Source organism: Melopsittacus undulatus, chromosome 10, assembly GCF_012275295.1.
Source record: "Melopsittacus undulatus isolate bMelUnd1 chromosome 10, bMelUnd1.mat.Z, whole genome shotgun sequence".
Classification (NCBI taxonomy): Eukaryota; Metazoa; Chordata; class Aves; order Psittaciformes; family Psittaculidae; genus Melopsittacus; species Melopsittacus undulatus.
Genome location: NC_047536.1, coordinates 7,730,350 through 7,751,107, shown reverse-complemented (window position 1 = coordinate 7,751,107; position 20,758 = coordinate 7,730,350). Strand labels below are relative to the sequence as shown.

The following is a 20,758-nucleotide window of genomic DNA, read 5'->3' as shown; positions in this document are numbered from 1 at the left end:
CAGTAGTACAAGCTGCCAATGTTCAACGCAACACATCACTGGGAGAGAGATTACTCCATGTTTTCCAACAACATTCTCTAGATACATTGCTACTTGGCCATAAATTCAATATAACTCCAGCCTGAAATAACTCTTCAACACAAGCTTTCAGACAGTTCTATTGAGTCACTAACTGAAGATCAGAAGGAAGTGATCTCCACAGAGTCCCCACACAGATGCCTCGCAAAGTGACACTGAGTGAGATATATTGACAGATTTCTATTTCTCTCTCTCATTAAAAGCCAAAGCTACAACCCTTGGCAGAAAGGCACCAGGTTCCCGTCATCAATGGATCCATATCAACATTGTCTGAATGGGCAAGTCATAAAGATGCTGTTTCTCTATGGTTTTAATTCAGATACACATCTTGTATCACAGAGTCTCTTCTTCAGCTTCTATTCATACCACCTTTTTCTCCTGTCAGTATTTATCAGTCAAAACACCCAGCTGCATACAACTGACTATCACTGAAGTAACTACTGCCACAAACTGTGGAAATGCAGTGTCTGCTCTCTGTTCCAAATGCCACCTGCACAACAAAGGGTGTCTGGATGGGCAAAGCCTGGGGAGATGGCTGAAGGCTGGCCTGAAAAGCTGTGTAGGAGCTCAGGGAGCTATCAGTGCTCCCAGGAAGCACACTACTGGGCCTATGGGCCTGCTGTAAAGATTCACGATAAGCTGAGCACAGATCTTGTACTGGCCACTGGAACTGGGAAAGTGTAGCTGAATGCTGTGTTAAAGGGTGGTAACTAGATTGCTGGAAGAGAACTTGAGTAGTAGCTTGGTAAGTCAGATTTCCCAATGCTTCCTGTTCTTGATGTTGAGTTGTTACTTGCTTTTTTATGTTACTGGCTTCATTGATGTCATTCTCATAATATCTGAAACAAATTATAAGTAGGATTTATTAAGAAGAACTTAATAGAGGCTCCATATATCCTGAAGTGTTCACCAGTTAGGCTACATTATCGGCTTTTTTGCCCTAGGTGTATACTGTAACCCTAGTTGCTTTCACAATTAATTTCTAATTACCCTGCTGTAATCTTCACACACAACAGGTCTATGGACTATTTTGCATCACAACTATGTTTTTACTGATGGGCCAGTTGTCTGTTCACAACACAGAGAAATTTGAAATAGTATTTGCAGAGTATTAAAGTGAATATCTATAAAGGAACGATGCAAATTCCTGTTGGATATTAGAAAAAAAAACATTTTCACACTTGTGGTTATCATGAGAATGATGATGCACTGCAACAAGTTGCTCTGAGAGGTTAGGAAGTCTCTGTCCTTGGAAACAGCCAAAATTAGACTAGACAACATTCTAAGTTGTCTGATTTAACTTCAGTTGGCCCTGCTTTTAGTAGGAATTCAGAAGGTCCACTATTACTCCCAACCTAAATAGAAAATTTTAAAAGCTAAACAGAATGATTAAGACTGTATGTGCTCACACACCAGACCAGTATTGAGGCATCAATCATGTCCTTTACTAGAAAAAAAACAAAGAACAGTTCTGAAATGTGTCCCTACTGGATTGTTGGAGATACATTGGTGTGTCTCTGAAGGAAGTGTATTGTGGGTACAATAAGAAAACAAAGGGGGAAAAAAAATAAATCTTTCATCAGCCATCTCTAAAACCTTCCATCCAACCACACAATCAGTAGAAGAAAACATAATGAACACTAAATTGTGCATGCTGTTCTGCATTACAATTATTGTTAAAATACAGTATTTAGTAAAAGTTACCTGATTTTTAAGCTTTTATTCCTCTCCCCAAGCTGAAAATGGAGACTACCAATGTAATCCTGTACTATCTTAATTCTAGCCAAACAATTACTTAAAAAAAAATAAAAATAAAAAAGCATCTTAACATCTTCTTAAAAGCACAAACAGGCTTTGTTTCTTTCTTACATGAGCATCATCTCAACGCACTGGGCAAGATGTTCCAAGGAATAGCATGTTAGGAATTCAAGCTGCATTGTCCAGGCAGGAGAAACCTGCATACAGATACGTGAGGCACATACACAAGCTGCAGCAATCAGAGATGGACGAAAATGGAGAAAAGTGGGATCTACAAAAGAAAAACAAAAAACAAGAATCATACTCCTGCTCATCACTGCAGTGAACCCAGTATACACAGCAAACCAAGACAAAATTACATCCACAGCTTTGTTCCACACATCTCAAAGTATTAACTCATGACCAGAAAAAGTCTCTCAAAACTGTATGAAGCTTTCCTGAAGATCTCTGTGCCACTTGTTCATAACTATTATAAAGGCTTCAGTAAGTTTTTATTTCAGAAAAGGCCACAAAATAGACTATGCTGAAATTTGTAGACTGGTCTCAGCTGAACCACAGTTTGGTACTGGCAATTACACACATCTTAAGTGTTGAACCCAGCCTATGAGGATGCTGTAGTTCACTGCCTCTCACATGGGCAGATATTGGAAGCGATGCTACAAACAAAATCATTAAAAGCCCCATTGTTCTAAATATGTCTTGCAGCACAGGACCCTGTAAAAAATATAATTTAAAAAGATCTATATATTGAACTGCATATCGTATCTGCAGCTGACAGTAGTTCACAGTCTGTGGCAGCCATTGCAAGAGCCTCACCAATTAGTGTTTTAAGCTGAAGGAAAAACTTGATCCCACCTAGAGATTTCTGAAGAGACAAGACACTTGCACACAAACAAGGATCACCTCCCACTTGCCATCTAAAATAACTGCAAAGAGGAAGCATTTGCACAGATAACTTTGTGTAATCTACATTATGACAAGTTTTAAAGCCTTTATCTCTTTCAGACTTTTGCCTAGTGGAAGATCATTCTAGCACAAAACTAATCCTCCTACCTTGAACTGATAAATCAAGGAAATAATATGCATATTTCTCCAGGAAGTCTTTGACTTCGGTTGGCGAGGTGATGGGCCAGCCATTGTGAAGGTCATTCTCTCCAAAAGACACATAGAGATAGTAGTCAATGTAGTGTGCTGGTGTTGGCATACAGAGGTTCCAGTCGAAGTTTTCCAAAAGCAGTATTTCTACTGTAAGCAAATCTTGCTTGTTTAATACCACATTCACTTTGCACATGTACGCCAGGTTATTTAAGAGCTCCAACTTTGGAACTTTATCTTCTTTTTCTTCAAATTTACCTGCCAGAAGAGACGGTTTTCAGGTAAGATTTATCATTATGATTGAGTGTCCAAAAGCCAATAAAGAATACTCCCAAACCCAGAAAGTCTAATGATAAAAGGTGCTTTTTAAAGAATGGTGAGTAAATACAGTGACACAAGAAAGGCAACAGAGTAGCCAATGTATTCCCAATATCCTTTTTACAGTTTTGTTTTTAATTGTTAGTATACTATCAATGACAAACCCAGGATTATAAACACATTAGGATTACAGATAGTTTTGCTGACAATAACTGGAAGTAATCTGCTGAGGGGTATTCAGTCAAGTGTGTAGAAAGCAAACAGCATGGAGAAAATACAGCAAAAGAAGATCTAATATTGAGAGAAAAAAGCTCCTTTGGGTATAAAAGCTAAACGCACATGCTACAAAAAGGAAGACATTAAAAACCCCTCGGCAACACCACCTTTGCCCTTGCTGCTTCAGAATTTCTCTTTGTTCCTTCCTGTCTTGGGGGGCCTCATTAACTAAGGTCACTGAATGGCTAGGAGAAGTACACTGTAACCAAGTGATTAACATAAATAATTCCTACAGGGTTAGGAGAGAGCATACATTTTCAGTCAAGACAGCTGAGAAAAGCTCCACCTTCCTCTAAACTGTATTTATCAGCCTACTGAAACAGCAGTAGTCTCTAGAATAACTCAATTTTCAGCAGGAAGTACAAAGCGCAGTCATTTTGTACAGAAAACTAGGATCTCGCTCTATTTCATAAAAAGCATCCTCCTTTCATAAAAAGCATCCAATAAATCTAGTCCTGGGAATCAAATCTGCTATGATAAATACAGCAACAGTGTTACTTTGCTACAAACTGAAAACAATTAAATCTTCTTAAATTCACAGTTGTTACCAAGCTGAAAAAGACACTCCTTGTTCAAGAGCTAGCAACTATCAACCACCAGTTGTAAGTTTCCACTGCACCTTAAAGAACATCCCTGCTGCGAAATCCAAACCCATAGCTGCTTAGGAGTACTCTGTACTTTTCCTTTTTTTGTTCTTGAGGGCATATATTCCACAATTGGTTCTCGTTTCAGTTTTCCTTTTGCTGCCTCTGTAAGAGTGCTCCTTTACCAACATAGACCAAGTGACAAGATATTGGTATGTCATATGGCTTCAGTGTCTTGTCAAATCTAAAAGTGACTGAATACTGCACTAGAAAATTATTTTAAAAGATCTTCCTAACCGTTTGAGATAGCAATTCCATCCGAAGTGTTCCCAGTGTATTAAAACCGACCGTTTTCTGTACTCCTAGCAGCTTGAATGTCTTTTTAACACATTCAAAAGCGGATATGAAATGCATTAAAAGTGTAATATGGCAGCGCCTACCATAAAAGACCAGAACAATAACAATGAAAAACAAAATTCATCCATCGTACTAAGTACAATACAAAAGGGTTGTGGGCATACTGTCAGTGAAAAAGCCCTCAAAATTCAGGAGTGTGTATACGTGTTCATGAATCTCCTTGTTTCCTGAACTAAGTGTTTAAGAAAAATTAAATTTGAGAGAAAAGTTAACCCTTTGTTCTCCTCCTTCCCCCCAGGTGATGTCAACCTGATACAGAAACTCCGTGAGTATGCTAGCGGAAGTAGGAGAAACCACTGCATGCCCAGAAAACTACAGACAGGATCTGTCATTCTGGCTTCTGTAAGTTCTGTAAGCTCCTGTCTTCCCACTCAATTTTGGAAATTTCAAAAGGTCTGGAGAGCAGCACAATAGTATTAGGAAGGTACCATACTAACAAAGGACAAAGCTATTGACTGGAAAATTCTTACTTTTAACTTTCCACCTTGATCTAAAACACTTTGCTTCCAAGTTTATCAAACCACTTCCTCACCTATTTTGAACTGAAATCTAGAGAAGACAGCAAAAGTTAGTTCATGCCATCAGACCAAAGACGTCAGAGGCAAGCTGGCCATGAGCAAGTTTAAGATGTTTTTTAAAATGCAGTGTAACCTTTTCCAGTTACCCAGTTTCCCTAATTTAAGGATATCAAAATATACCATTCCTATTTCTGTTCCTTCAGTTGCAGCAGAAACTGAGGTTCTATGTACAGCGTATTTATACTGAGAGAACCAGGACCTCCAACACAATTGCTGCAAGAGTATTAAAGGCTCAGCCAAGACAGTTTCAAGTTTAATACGGACCAAACAAATAACACTGACTTGTTTAATCAACATCACACTTTGGGAAAAAAAACAAAGCTGTTTCACCTACATTATCACCTGGCGTCTGTCCTTTGAAGTCATCTGCATGCTTCTGAAATGCCACTATAGACACCTCAAATTAAAAGTGTTCTGGGGTTTGGTTACTGATAAAACCATTTAGTTGTCACTACTGTCACCTCAAAAAGCTTTGCTTTGAGATTACAACTACCAGCCTTTAAAGCAATGCTTAATTTAAGAAATATATGGATGCTGCAAATTTTTATACAAGGAAGCTTATTGAGGTCAATAGGATAAGTAAAATTAGCCTGTAACATAAGTTTACATTTATGAGCAACTTTTTTGTAAAAATCTAAATAAATGGGGGCAGAATGCCACGTTTTTAATGTGCGTAATACCATTGTGATTAATGATAACAAGGTATTTCCAAGTTATTTCAGATCATGTTCTGTCCCACTCTGAATTCTATAGTCAGATGCTCCCCAGCATAAAAAAGTGAGTGCTTTTTGTGTTACACATTCACAGTTGTTTTGATGAATGAAAGCCAGAGCAAGTTCTGTTGTCAAGGGGACAAGGCTGAAACTATAGATAAGTACATTTCATTAGCAAATTTGTCACATTATCAGAACAGACTATCAATCCATGCCAGCTTTTCTCTAGGAAAAAACAAAGGTCTCAGAGAAGGATCACCCCTATCAAATGTACCCTTATGAACTGCTTCATCCACTGCAGCAGGCAAGTGGATGGAGCAGTCACAATGTAAATCTTGCTACACAGCAGCAGTTCAGACTGATTGCTAGTGGTTGGGTAGATTATCTTCCTGGGGTTTTGCATGGGCAGCAAAACAAAGGCAGGACATGCAGGCAATTTGTTTTATTACATTTTCAGAGTCCTTGAGAAGACCAAGGAACAAAAATGACTGCCAATTTAAAGACTCACTAAAGTGTAAGTCCGTTTTGTCCCATACACAATTAAAATCAGTCCAAAAGAGGGATAAACTAGTCAAGCCCATCTAACCCAGCATAAAGAAAAGACCTGTTGTTGCTTACACAGCTAAAGGCCTGCTTTTCTTTATTCCTACACTGTTCCAGAAGGTGGTAAAACAAACTTCTAAGACTCTCTCCCAGGCTGCACCCAGACACAAACACAGCTTCTAAATGGCCTCTAAGCAAGGCAAGAAAGAGACAGGCTATTTTAGAGACAGACTGCTTAATTCCTTTCTTCTGCAGTGTCTTTCATCTGTTAGTACAATACCTGGTATACCACTCAGCTCAAGGCACCCCAGTTTTTAATGCCTTACTGCAGTAAAGTTTAATTACTTAAGAAAATATTCTGTACGTGCTACATCAACAGGGAAATAAAAACAATAATTAAGAGTACAGGCTAAATTTTACACTAATCTATATCCTGTACTGACACCCACTGTTATCTTTTATTGAAAAGAAGTAGCTCAGCTGTCTTTGTCAGAACAGTTACCTGCTTAGGAAAATGGGACAATAGAGAGTGGATGAGAAAACACAGTCAAACAGGAAAGCTGCCTGATATCTGACCGGAGCTCCACACAGTCAATGAGGAATTAGGCAATAAAATTACCCATGCCCTAAACTGAACCCATTTAGCACAGACATCTTTTCTTGCTCTAATTGCTTTTACTGTCCTGAGTTAATTCAGCTGCTGAGAATTCACTGGCAGACTAAGGAGCTGGGCAAAATAAAGCCAGGAAAACCATAAGAAATACCAAAGTACTCTGTGAGGCAATGCAGCACTGGATGTGCTGAGCAGTAAACCAGCTTTGCTTAAATTAATACTCACATTTAAAAACTGTTTTCATGTCTCCATAGCAGCAGAACCCTCTTGAGGAAGAGGGGCCGTAAGAACTAAGATTGCTGGAACATTCAATGCCAATGAATGGCTGAGACATTGCTTTTATCAGGTACTGAAGCACCTGCTGCTGAAGGGGGTTAGCTCCTCAGGGAAGAAAGGAACAGGTTTTAAGACCCAGCTAGGATTTTACAGCAACATACAAAAGCTGCACTGCTTTAACTATACTGATACACCGTAACAGTACAGTCCCTGTATAGTACAGTTAGAAAACTCACAGAACAACAATTGCAATGGTTTAAGTCTTACTGTCCAGGTGCTTGTTTTCTCGCCAGAGTTTACTGCTCCTACAGCTGAGCCATCTGAAAGGGTTGTGTCAGTGCATCTCATCTACTCCGGGGCAGCTGGTTTGCACAGCTTTCAGCAGGCAATTTGAGTCAAGCAGCACTAAAGCAGATGGGCTATCTTTACACAATCCATTTTTCTAACAGGACACTTAGGGCTAGAGCACCTTAATATCACTATCATTTTCTGTAATAAATTGCCCAATGAAGATGCAGTTTAGAACTTTACAACCTGCTGCTGCTCAGCCGTGCCCCTCTACAAGGATCTGCCTTCTCAGCTGCCAGGTGAGGCAAACTGAAAGTTCCTCAATTCCCTTCAAAGTGTTAGTTAAACTAGATCAATCCATCTATTGACAGCAGACAGCTGACTTTGTCTGGAAAAAAAAAAACAAAGCTTACTAAAAGCACTGGGTGCTCTGGGGGAAAAGGAAAGTAGTAGCATTTTTGGTCACTTATAGGAGCATCTATCTATATCCTGATGCAGAGACAGCGTCCTGGCTTCTGTGCATGTGTACTGGTAACTACCCCAGCTCTAGATCCAGCTGGCTTGGCTGAAGACCACCAGTCCCAGCTGTCCAGCATTACTTTTCACCAAAAGCTGGCATGTCTCCTTTTGAGCAATTACAATGACTGGATTTCACTAATGATCTTGCAGTAGCAGGAACCTACAACCTCTTATATTACCACAGTGGACCTCAAAAGGAGGTCCTCTGTCTCTAGTCATGTACCTAGCCAAAACATCCACATGGACAGGTCTTTCTGTGTTACAAAAAGATGTCCAGTTTATGATTTTGATTTAGATAATAAAGTTTCCCTTAGTGCAAGTGAAAGAGATAGGCTATTCTAAATGCATTCCTAAAGTAACTGTGACATCAATTTTTCCAGCAACTTTTCCTTCCCTTCCCCAATAGTACTTAGTTCACTGTGAACAATTTTTACCATTCTTTTTCAGAACTGATTCAGAGGAAGTAACAACCACTGATGACATTAGTAAACTTCAAAGCTTGTATAGTTGTTCTGAGGAGCTAAACTGTCTGGAAGGAATTGCCAGAAGCCTTCTATTATTATGATGTGCATACATTGCAAAGAAACATACATCTTCTGGCTAGCGAACGACTGGATGATATGAGGGACACACACCCACATTCCTCTCAACTGCAGTAAGTCCAGGCTGAACATTACTTGGCTGCTAGTGCAATTTATTTGCAACAGTATTAACTTCTCAGTCCCTCCCGATTACTACCAAAGTGGGAAACACTATCATCATCCAGTTTCCCTGGCTGGGGAAACTGCCGACCCAGTCAAAATGGGAAAAATTAGAAATGAGCCCTAACTAAAGGACATCTAGTAGAATGCTACATTTTCCATCATGACAGCACTGCTGCTGTATGATATCAAAAATAGGTGATGACAATGTTCATAGGTAAAGGAAAAGAGATGAGTTTTTGAGATCCTTTAGATCCAGAATGGAAGCAACAAGCTTCAAAGCAAAACACAAGTTTACAACAATTTCTAAACTTAAGAATTGTGTTCAACTTGCATTTAGTTTAGAAGTTTGCTGCTTTATTTCAAAAGTTGTGTCTAAAAAGGTTCTCTATTATGCCCCTCCCACCCTCAAAACAACCCACACTTACAGTAATTAGTGGGAATAAGTAATCTTGCTTCTAACTACACCTCATCTTGCTTGTCTGTGGCCTGCACACTAACCTTAACGGCCTGTTTTTTTCTAAGGAAACAATCAGGAAGAAAACCCAGAGTTTCTCAAAACATGTTTATAACAATTACTCAAGGACAGTCTGTATTAAACAGTTATTTTGATATGATGTATACATCACAATTATTACTGGGTTGGTTTTTTTGCTCTCTAAGGTAAAGTATTTTTTTTCAGGAGTACAAGTATCTTGCAACACAGCCTGCAGAGCATTTTTGCTGCAATCCTCTGCTGAAAAACCATGCCACTTCCTACAGTAATGTTTTGCGGGAAGTTCCAATTACTGCACTAGCACTAACAGGCAAGGAACTAGTTTTACCCTTCTTTGCTACAGTGAGGTGTAGTAGTAGTAGTCACTTTTAAGGTGACTTTGGGTTGGTACTTCTGACTTACTCAGAATCTTTTACTCCAAAACAAAAAAAAAATGTACATAGTACAAGTTTCCTGCCATTTCATATAATTTTGAAACTAATAAACATAGGAATTCCCACTTATTGTAGTAGCTTTTCTTGACTTGCATCACTTTGAACTACATATACCAAAAAAGAATGTTAGGATGGCCCAGGCGGTAACAACAGAGCTTCCTATGCTGCCCAAAGACTCCAAAGTGAGCCCTACTAGCATTTTAAACCTTACCTACACAAGTTTATGAGGCGTTAATTTTGTGCAAAACTGCTTTGGTTCAACTGTCAATGTTTTGTTTCTACATGTTGGTAGGAAAGCTGCCTTTACAGTAGTTGATTTTTACCCTTCACGTAAGGGATGATTTTATTCCAGATCAAGATATATACATGCTATTGCATTGCTCTGATCTTAGTTTTAGAAAGACTCTCACACTCTTTAATTCACTAGACACAGGCTTGCTCTTTTAAGCATACTGCTACCCCCTCACCCCCAACAGGCAGAAGTTACAAAACATTTCCCTCTAGTATTATCATAGGGCAGTTTGTGAACTTCCTTTTCCTTCACAGTTGCACAGAGATGGCCTAAAGTTGCATTTTACTTCAGTTATTTACATAATTAAAGTCTTGAAAGCTTTTTTGCTTCCTTTAAAATCCTTGAATATAGACGTGTAGTGCAAGTTATGCAGCTGAGTCGAGCTTATTAACAGACTGCTTTACGCCTTGATTTGGACTTCATCAGGCTTTATCCTAAGTAGGTGAAAGCTGTTAACACAGAGAAAACAGTACATGATATATAAGGAAAACAACCATCTGCTCAGAAGAGAAAGCCTTAATAGACAGTAGCCAACTTACTTGCTAGGAGAAGACAGGCAAATGAAATTATGTACAGTTGCTTGGCAGTCACATCATAGCGATCCATGAAGAGGTCCAGTAGATAGATAGCGAGATGCCGGGCTGTAGGGCAGAGGTTGCAATGGTTGCTGAGCACAGTCAGGACATCAATGAAGTATCGGCGCATCCCAATCTGTGGTGAACGAGCCTTGTACACAGGCAATTTAAGTTCCTATAGGGAAAGAAAATAGGAAGAAAGGTACTGAAACAGAAAGCATTTCAGTGTCTGGAATCCCAAACCAACACCCACCACCTGCTATGGCAAATGCTTAGCAGCTACAACAGTGATTGACATAGAAATCAGGGCTGGATTACTGCATGTTTTGACAGTCAGTTAACTTCTAATACTTTGGTCATCCACACACTTTCCTCACCAGCATTAATCATATGCTCAAACACTGCAGCTGTTTCTTTCTACAGAACACCAAACTTTTTTGCCATCTTAAAGGATTCATTTTTAACTTTGTTTACCCCAATTAGGTTGTTACATAGAGTTTTAAGAGTTTCATTCAGCAAGAAGGGCAAGATACGTTTCCCTGATACTGCCCCCTCCTCAACTGCCCAACTTACTACATTTGGTGTCAAAAAACAAGCATAGGTCTTTAGAATAAATCACATCTAACTAATATTTAAGAATTTCACATGTTATGTGGCTGCAGCTAGCAATAACAATGAACAAAATGGGAGAATGATTAGACTTTCATAGTTATAGCAAGTTCCAGTATTTTCTGTAGTAACCTGTTTCAGCATTTAAAGAGCTAATTATTGAACTGAGACTGTATTTCACATACAATATATGAATTCTCATTTCCAAGGGAGAATTATGTAAGTTTATGGTCTACCTATGCTAGGTCTTCACCTGCAAGTGTTTTTACACACAGGTTTGTAGCCACTATGCAAAGGGTAGCTTAAGGGTGGGAGTGAAGTTGCTTGGGAATACCTGCAACAAGCTAAAACCACTTAGACATTGACACTTTCTCTCTTTAGACATGGTCATATCCTAGTGCAGTTACCATGGCCAGACTTGAATTAAAATGGGCTGAACACCATGTTGACAGGCATGGATCAGAAAAGTACACACTTGCTGAAAGGGTATCTCAGTAATTTATCAAGGTAATACATAACTTTTGTATTACCTATATTTGAAAATAAATCAGAAGTAGTACAGTGCAGCAGGATAGCTCTACACAGCAGTTAATTCTACTACATAAATCAGGTATTTTTTTAATCAAGTGCTGGGAAGAAGTATCTGACCTGGCTACCCCAATACAGAAGAAGCAGCACCTTGCACATCTGGCACTGTTGCTGCCCACGCTCCTTTCATCCTCTGGAAGGAGACATTCCACAAGGAGGTTCAACTTATCAGGGAAAAATAGCTACACAATCAGACTCCGAGGGGCACACAACTGGAAACCAGGGAGGCTCCCAAACCAGAAGCAGCTTACAAAGACAGCAAGCTGAGTGCTGTTCCGGATGATTGCTTCCCAGGCCTTTTTAAAGTCAGTCACTGAAAAACACATTTCGGACTGAACAGACACATGCTGTGGACAGGCAAACAGCCCTTTGAAACCTGGGACAGCCTGCTCTGGGGGATTAGAAAGAAATCACCCACCAGTAACAATTTATAAAGCAGGGAGACAATGGGACATGTTCCCCCCCATTGTTTTATACCCAGAAAAAAACCCGTAAATTTGATTTTTCAATTGCCTTATGTACAGAGATTTCAATCCATCAGTGCAAGTGACATACACAGGTTCAGAGCAGGAATTCATAGCATACCAATAACAAATGTTCTGACAGAAATGGTTTAAAGCTCAGTGCTTACATCAGTTAAAATAGCTGGATGTTTTTAACTATGTCTATACAAAGCCCAAGCTATCATAAGATCAGGTGGCAATTCTACCTCTGACATATTTTGTTCTTCTAGGTGACTTGTAGGAGCTTCAAGTTTCATTTTCTGAGATGTTTTTCCTGTTTCAACAGCTAACATACACTGAGGCCAGCATACATATTTATTGTGGTATTTGATTTTCAGCCCATAACAAAACATAACCAGTAGCCTCAGTTATACATGTAGTCAAAAATTCTGACATGTCTAAATGTTACAGTTCAATGGGTGAGCATTAGAGGCTCAGGATTAATGCAAAGATCCAGAGTCTTGCATCCAAACCTCTGATGCTCAGAAGCCAGAACTACCCCTCCTCAGCCCACTGCACTAGCAAATTCAAAGACCAGTCAAAGCACTGGATTTAAGCCAATAGGATTATTTTGTTACTGGTTTAACAGACATTTACTCTCCTGCAACATATCTGCTTTTTTTTTTTTTTGACAATCTGCTACCAGCAAAGGGCACAAGTGAAAGGCATTTCCATTTTGTTCATCAAAAACATGCACATGGGTTTCAGTATAATGAGACCTGACAGCACAGACAAGGTTCAACTTCAGGATTACTGTTTGGAGGAACAGAACCATGTGCTGTGGTTTCTTACATTAATTCATCAAGGGTAATTATCTGCGTATAGGCAACAGTCTTGCCCTGCACCACATAGCATGAAGCAGCTAGTAAGTGGTTTAATAGGGCTGCTTTTACACTGACAGAGCAGTCTTAAATGGTGAGATTTTCTTTTAAAGGAAAGCAAGTAATTAATAGTTTAACAATGCAAGAACTGACCAGCAGGATTACAGTTATCAGCACTGCTGTGGGTATGTATCTCCTTCCATCACCCCCCTCACCCAGGATTCTTTAGCATAAACTCATAAAGAAAATAATTATTCCTTTGAATTAAAAAATGCCATTGCTGCTTTGGGGATAGTGATGCAGAATCAGCAAACACAACTCTTAAGGAGGAAAAACGAATTAACTTCTGGAGAGCAAGAATAAATCATTTCAATTACTTATTTTTTGCCACTATCTCCAGGAAAGACCAAGTCCCCTTGTCTGCAGGAATTGCCCTTTCATATGCTGCTTCTGCTTATCTTTGACCTGTTTATTTCAGCAACTTTGCTTTGGGCTACTGAGCAATTACCACATTGAAATGCTAAAAGCAGCAGCACAGGTGTCTTGGAAATGACTTGGCCAGCTTTGCTCAATCTATTGATCAGTGTCTCTTCACAAAAAGCCTCCAGAAAGTCAGACCACAGCATTTAAAGGGATCACCATTTAAACTCAAAACCTGAAAAGTAAGGCTTGGACTGAGAAACAGTGTTAAAGTGAAGACAAATTTTAAGCTGTCACCTCCTACCAACTTCAAGACCTGACCTTCCAAAAGCAGGGAGTCAGTGTAAACACTTTTAAGTGGTGTTGTAGTGGACAAATCTTCCTCAGCAATCACATCTGAAAGCCAGACAGGCTCCAGACATTAGCCATTCATTCTCTGCAGAGACAGCTCACCATCAGTAACCTGACCACTTCAGCTGGCACAATCCATTACCTGAGCTTAGGAGACATGATTTTGTCCCATCTGGATGGCTTTCTAACTGGACTGAGCAAAAGCACTTCAGAATCCATCCCTAAAGGAAGCACCAGGCAACAAGACTAAACAAGACTAAAGAAAGCTTTTGAACAACCACAGGAAGATGAGGCTTTCACTGGCAATTTAATCTAAATGAGCCAAACAGCGATTGAAGTGGAGAGGAAGAAAACTTAACAGGATCACTTCCTCCAGCTCCCTTAAAGCAGCACCTAACACAGGCCAGTCTACCCAGTACTTAACCTCATCCGTGGTCTGGTGTTCAATAGGGCAAGAAATTCCATGCGTACATTTTTCTCTGTCCAATTTATTTTCAGTTAAAGCTCTTCTCCCACTGGTAACCAGTAATGAACTGACAAGCAGTCAGGAGAAAAAAAAATTAGCAGTCGAAAGTTAGCAAGTGATGTGACATTATGGTAATAAGGCTCACTAATAACGATCAGTGCTCTGAAGAAAAGCGGAATTCATCAAGGTATTTTAGAACTACTCACGGGCTTTTTTGACAAGGAAAATGAAACAGTATCAAATATGCCTCAGGTTCTGAAATTCACAGAGCTGTTAACTAAATCTGGGTTTCTACCATGTAGTTTTCTACCAGAGCAGTCGGACTTCAGCTGGGATCTGTTCTGTGCCACAGGTCAAACATGCAGCATCTTCTGACTCCTGCAACAGCTCCGGTTCTCCTTACTGCTCTCCTCCCTCCCCCAGCACCAGCAGTCCCAGCTGCAGGGTACCACCTGCTGCACAGCCAATCTCCAGAGAACTGCATCCCTCCGTGGACAGCCAGGTAAATTATCTTAGGCTTTCTGGAGCAAAACAAAGCACCTGAGCCAAAGCTCCTCAGTAACAGTAAAGACTATTCATCTAGAAATAAGTGTTGCAGTACTCCCCTCCACAGACACAGGCTTCATTTACTAATACGAACTTTATACTTCTCTAATATCTTATTATCTACTTGTGTTTCTGGATACCTCACCAGAATTCAGCATATAGCCCCTGCTACCACAGCTCACAAATGTTCATCACTGATCCTAACCCAAAATCTGAAAAAAAAGGCTTCCAGCTGATGAAAAAGACACCCAATGAAGTGTACCTTAAGCTTCAATAAATTCTCCATGATTCTTATTAATCCAGGGGAAAAGTACATAAAACCAAGACACTACTTGTGTGGTGTCAGTATAAGGCACTCAAATTAAAAGTGCCTTTATTAAGTATTTAAGTCAAAAGTAGGAAAACCCATGGTAACTTCGGCAGTCATTTAGCTCTCTGTATGTTGCATGCTCTGGAAAAACAGCCTGTACGTGACCTCCACCAGATTCTTAAGAATTCCTATAGCAAGAATAACAGATACTGCAAAGTTGTTGGCATTAGAACAGGAAAAAGAAATGCCTGTAGATGAAAAATAAAGGGAAAGCTTATCTAGCAGGCTATTAACAGTTGTTCTTTGAAAGAGACAAACTCCTTCCTGTTTGGTGTTTTAAGCAAACAGCTTTCCAGCTGTGGGAGAAAGGTGCCAAACTGACCTCTTGGATACAATTATTGCACTACATATAAGAAACCACTAAAAGCTATCTCCTCTAATGCATTATTTACGCAGACAAGAAGGTGACATACAAAGAAAAATTTATACTACTTTTTTATGCAGGAGCTTGAAAATTGAAAGCACTCGGCAGGCTTTTTTTGCAGTAGGTAGGTAGCATACAACCAATTTAATTCTGCTACTAACATCACGCTGTTCTCTCTCCCCTCCACAGAACCAATCCAGACTGCAGCACTGTGCCTTCCAGTAACAAAATCACACGTAGGAAACTTGCTGGTGAGTGCTTCCATGCTTAGCTGACTGCAGTTTAATTAATTGGTCAAAAAGATTTAGTGTGTTTGTGAACAGTCTGATAGTAGAGTACAGCTGATGCATTTAGCTTTTCCTCAAGATCTGAACTCAGCATAGACACTTAGGCTTCAGGAGCACTACTGAGATGTCACACAAAAACCCTGGGGGGCAAACCAAGACACTATTTCAACTGTACATTAAAACTTCTCGGGCTTGAATCCATTCCACCCTTCAGCATCCTTGCAACAGTCCCAGGCAGTTGAAATTTGCAGGAAAGTTGAACTAATATTGTGCTTGAAAATCAATTACTTCATGTGTTCCACTGTAGTATCTTATAAAGCATTTCATTAAGTCCTTCTTATACACTTCAAAGAACTCACAAGCAGCTAATCTGAGAAGGATCAGAGACAGGAGTGTGAAAACTGAAATTCCAACTTTAAGGAAAAAGAAGAGAGATCATGAATAACCATGTACTTTATTAGGACACCTGTTCCTTTTAGCTTCATGCTGAACAGAAGCAAATTACAGCAAGTCACCAGTAATGCTATTGTTGCTGATTTTCAAAGGCTAGGGGGGTTTGTGTGTGTTTTCTGTTGAGTGAACAGATTATGCTTTTGTTTCAGACTTGGATAAAAAAATCCTGCTATTAATGCTCCTCAATTCCTTTTACACCTTACTTTTACAGCTGACTAAAATGGGAAAGGTGCATCAAAATGCAAGGTTAATGTTTTATCCTATTAAATGAAATAGAAAAGAGCACAAAACCTTTGCGTGTCCACAGGTTCTCATCTAGATCGTTTTAAAAAGATAAACCCAAAAGCAACACCTACACAACACCCTAATACCTTCCCTCTGCTCAGAGTGTCACTGGGTAGTCTGCACCAATCTGCAGTTCAGGCTGTGCCAGACAGATCTGACTATGTCAAATTTACCATTTAATTAAGCAGTGAAGGGATGACCATTTTTTACAATAACAAGGACAAGAGTGGACTTCAGAGGCTAAAAGATAACACAGTACTTCGTTACATCAAGACCTTCACGCTATCTGCCAGTTAAGTAAACCAGATGCTTTGGCACAACTACAGAAAGTACAGGGACATACACTGTATGCAGGGAGAAGGGGAAGAGATTAACTGAACAAAGTTAATGAAAGGGTCCTGCACTATTAACAGGATGATCTAAAACTGCAAGAAACGCATTTATGCTGACATTACCTAAGAGCAGTGAAGGGCCCCTCACAACAAAGCCTGTATGGATTACACTCCTGCTTCAGAAAGTCACACCAAAATAACACTCCAGACAAAGCCAAGGGAAATGCTACATGTCAAAATAGAATGAAACACATCGTGGTGGTAAACAGCATTTCCTCATTAAGATTTTTAAATCTATAGGAGGTGGGAGATAGCTGTGGAGGAGCATTCACCTAGAGGAAATCACTCATACATTTCTACCACTTAATGGCAAAGAACTGTTTGCTCTCAGCAGAAACAGGATCAGTTCTTCTCACCTGGCTGAAAGCAACTGCAGACAGTAATTTGGACTGCCTTTAAAACGATCAAGTTACAATTTTTAACCTTTTAAATTCACAAGCAACAAATCCTGTTAAGTTTGCCTCTGCTCTGAGAAGCTATGCAAGAGATAAATAAAAGGGAAATGCAGGCAGATTAGCAATTCTCATTAATTGCAGGAAATGAACATATCCTGGAAGGAAACAGCCCAACATAAGCACAAAAAATAGGAGAGGAATAGCAAACAGACATCACTTATTTCTGGGACACTCAGACTGCCTTCTACAGCAAAGTATTTCCTCAAATTTAAACAACAAGCAAACAAAAAATCCCATCACTGAGTTGTCACTCAGCTTTCACTCTTGTGGAATATTCTGCACTACTAAAGTGGACAGAAGAGGTTTGGGCAGATGTTGCAGTAGTCCCACATCCATACAGAGAGATCTCCCATTTTTGACATGGAAGTCAGCTACCCAGCACAACCAGTACCTTTCCATTATCAGTAATGCAGGGCCATTGTAGAAGTAGCTAAGTACCAGAAAATACCAACACATACAGCATAGTTTCTTTGCTTGGTGTGGGCTAGACTCTTCTAGTACAAACACAGAGAGTATGCTCCAATTTTTATTTTCCTACTCAGCTCAGTCAGGTTTAATACTCTGGCCTAATCCAGGGGAATATTTAATCTTTCATTTAAAGCTTAAGGATGCATGTAGCACTATTGAAATTTAGGCATTTTGGTCCACTAGGTCAGCACACTCAGTAACTAACACAATACAACCCTGCTAAGCTGAACACTACATGCCAATAATCACAGCACAGATATTTTACTAGTCAGACAATTCAGAGGCTATTAATTTCCTCTGCATTGAGCTAGAGCCTTTGGGAAGTCACAAAGCCTCACAGCATCTTTCAGCCCTCTCTGAATGAGAAGTCAGGTATAGCACACACATTCAGTATCTGCTCTCATGCAGAACATAACCCATCAGATACAGCACACAGCATATGTCACAAAGGACATCAACTTTCAGTGAGGTTAAGAACTCCCAAATCCAGCTGGAGGAATGGGAGGGATGGCATAACATTTTCTCCAGTTGTTAACATAAAACTTGGGCTGTTTCATGGTAGGCATATTTCTGTATGTGTGCCTAAATTATTTTTCGAGGAAAAAGAAAAAATATAAACAACAAACAGTGCTTTTAACGATTCTTCAGTTGTTTTCAGAAAATATTTGCCATTTGAAACAAATTATTTTAAACTGGCCCTGTTTATTTTCACCGGAGACACACGCTGTTCCAGACTAAGACTCCGCAGCAACGGTCTTAAACCAGAAAAGTCATTCAGGCTTGAGGGTACCTTTGCCTAAATCTTCTGTACTCCATTACCATGCTCATACACTAGTAATGCACTAACACACTAATACTCTAGAGGAGATGCCTCTGTTGAAGCTTATTCCGTTCTATTCAATGGCTACGGGTGTCCCTAAAACTGGTCCATGCTCACAACACTGACTTCAGCACCTCAAAACTATTTATCTTCCCAAAACTTTGTTGAAGGATCCTTTTGAGGAATTCCACAATGCTCTACAGTAAATTCTGACACTTCAGACATCAAAAAAGCAAACCTTGGCAAAAGAAAAGGATAAATCACAGGAAGTGAACCAAACAAGCTTTAAGGGCTGTGATTATTTTTGCTTGATAAACTTGCAGTCTGGATTCTCATGTAGTACTTCCTTCAAAAAGAAAAATCATCCTTACAAGATAGGCAGAATTAGGATTATGACAGTCCAAGCAGAAAGAGTTGTAAAACTTCCTCAGACCAGAAAAAAAAGCTCCCTTTTGGGGGGGGGTTCTTTGAATTCAAGCAATTCTTGTCATTTCAGCTGGCCTAGGTTAGTATCCATATACAAAGAACAAGTTTTTGCAATTTCAAGTCAGATGCATCCAAAAGCAGGCTGAAGCATGAAAGTCAATTTAAAAGGTAGTGGGCACTCAAAACCAAATAAATAATCAAAGCTTCCTCACACCCTTCTTTTAACACCCTGTCAAGTCGATTCTCAGTTACTGCTCCCTGTAGAACGAGGAGGACCTGCCTCAGCTGGAGGAGGTGAGAACTAACAGAGCCCCTCGCAGATACCTAACAACAGTTAACTCACCTGACATTATTGCTAAATGCCTGTAAAGGGAGCAGAATGTCCAAAGCATAACTTTGCTAGCCTTAACTTCAGCAATTTAAAAGCTGCGTCAATTGCAGGTAGTCAGTATTTGTCGAGGGCTCTCTCATGCCACCTCACTAAACGGCACTTTAGAGCTTCTCCAAAGTTCGGAGCCTGCCGAAGGGAACGGGAGAAGCTAACAAGCAGCTCGGTGGTACCTGTTTCCCGTACAGGTTCAGCGAACAGCCGCTGGGCTATTCTGCAATAGTATTGCAGGACATTTTGCTAGTTTTCTACTCCACGCGTAAACGATACACGTAACTTCCAGAAAAGCCACTACAAGCCCCACTATAGCTGTTTTTCCAGCTCCTCTGCAGTCTGCCAATGAGCAGGATCCCACCTCTTAACTCTAACTCTAGCATTTATCTGTTGGGAAAGAAACAACGCTCTTTCTCCAGTTCCACAACACGCTGATTTTTGACGGGTCAGCAGCAGCATCCTCTTAGGGTTTAATGCAATCAGTTATCAGCGCCTCCGCTAAGTTAACGCTACAGAATAGTCGCAGACGGATATTTTTAGGTAGCAGCTTTCACAGGTTTGGCTTTGAAAAGGTTTCAAGCAGAGCACAGGGAAGGGCTCAGTGCAAACCTGCCCCTCCGCGACGGGCCGAAGGGGAACTGCCGACCCCGAGCGCAGCAGGGGCCACTCCGGGCCCTGCTCCACGGGCCAGTGGGGTGAGAAGGGGGGGAAGGAACAAAGCGGGATCCAACCTTCATCCTCAGGGTGTGATGGATGTCTGCTGCCAGCTCCCCTTTCCACCACTGCTCCTCCATCCTTTTCTTTCCATCCAGACAAAGGTCTGGAAGAGAAACGGGACCGCTCTGCAGCGAGGGAAAACAAGCCAGACAAGTCACCCGAAGCCCCGCGGCCGTTTCCGCCGGCCCTCCCCGCGGCACCAACCGGCCCCACTATCAGCGCTAACGACTGCTTAACCCTTTGATTTATGCACCACGTCCGGGGCGCCTCCCCAGCCACCCCCCCGGGGCCGGTCGGGAGCGCTGCCGCAGGGTGCACACCTCGCAGGAGAGCGGTGCTGCTCCGTTAGTTACGCTAACAATCGTCCGGCTGCTCCGCGCAAGGACACGTCCTTCCGCCCCCAGCGCCAGCCGCCGTTAGTGGCCGTTACACCTGCGCTGTCCCCGCGGCACCGGACCGGACGGCGCGGACCAGGGAGCGT

At 40.6% G+C, this 20,758-nt stretch overlaps 1 protein-coding gene across 1 annotated transcript; it reads right to left on the bottom strand.

Annotated features, from left to right (window-relative positions):
* Positions 1-469: 469 nt before the first annotated feature.
* CCNJL (cyclin J like) lies at positions 470-20,354 on the bottom strand. Its single transcript, XM_005145024.2, has 5 exons — positions 20,292-20,354; positions 10,519-10,729; positions 2,890-3,189; positions 1,948-2,107; positions 470-917 (listed from the first exon to the last, which is right to left on the bottom strand). The coding sequence occupies exons 1-5, from the start codon at positions 20,352-20,354 to the stop codon at positions 470-472; spliced, it is 1,182 nt and encodes a 393-aa protein (XP_005145081.1).
* Between the last annotated feature and the right edge of the window lie 404 nt (positions 20,355-20,758).

Bases quoted from the DNA above. Each gene is read 5' to 3' on its own strand.
- CCNJL (XM_005145024.2), bottom strand. From the start codon at position 20,354: ATGGAGGAGCAGTGGTGGAAAGGGGAGCTGGCAGCAGACATCCATCAC. The intron at 10,730-20,291 runs GTTGGATCCCGC...CTTTCCCTATAG, and splicing joins ATCACACCCTGAGGATGAAG to GAACTTAAATTGCCTGTGTA. The intron at 3,190-10,518 runs GTAAGTTGGCTA...CTCTTCTGGCAG, and splicing joins TGCCTGTCTTCTCCTAGCAA to GTAAATTTGAAGAAAAAGAA.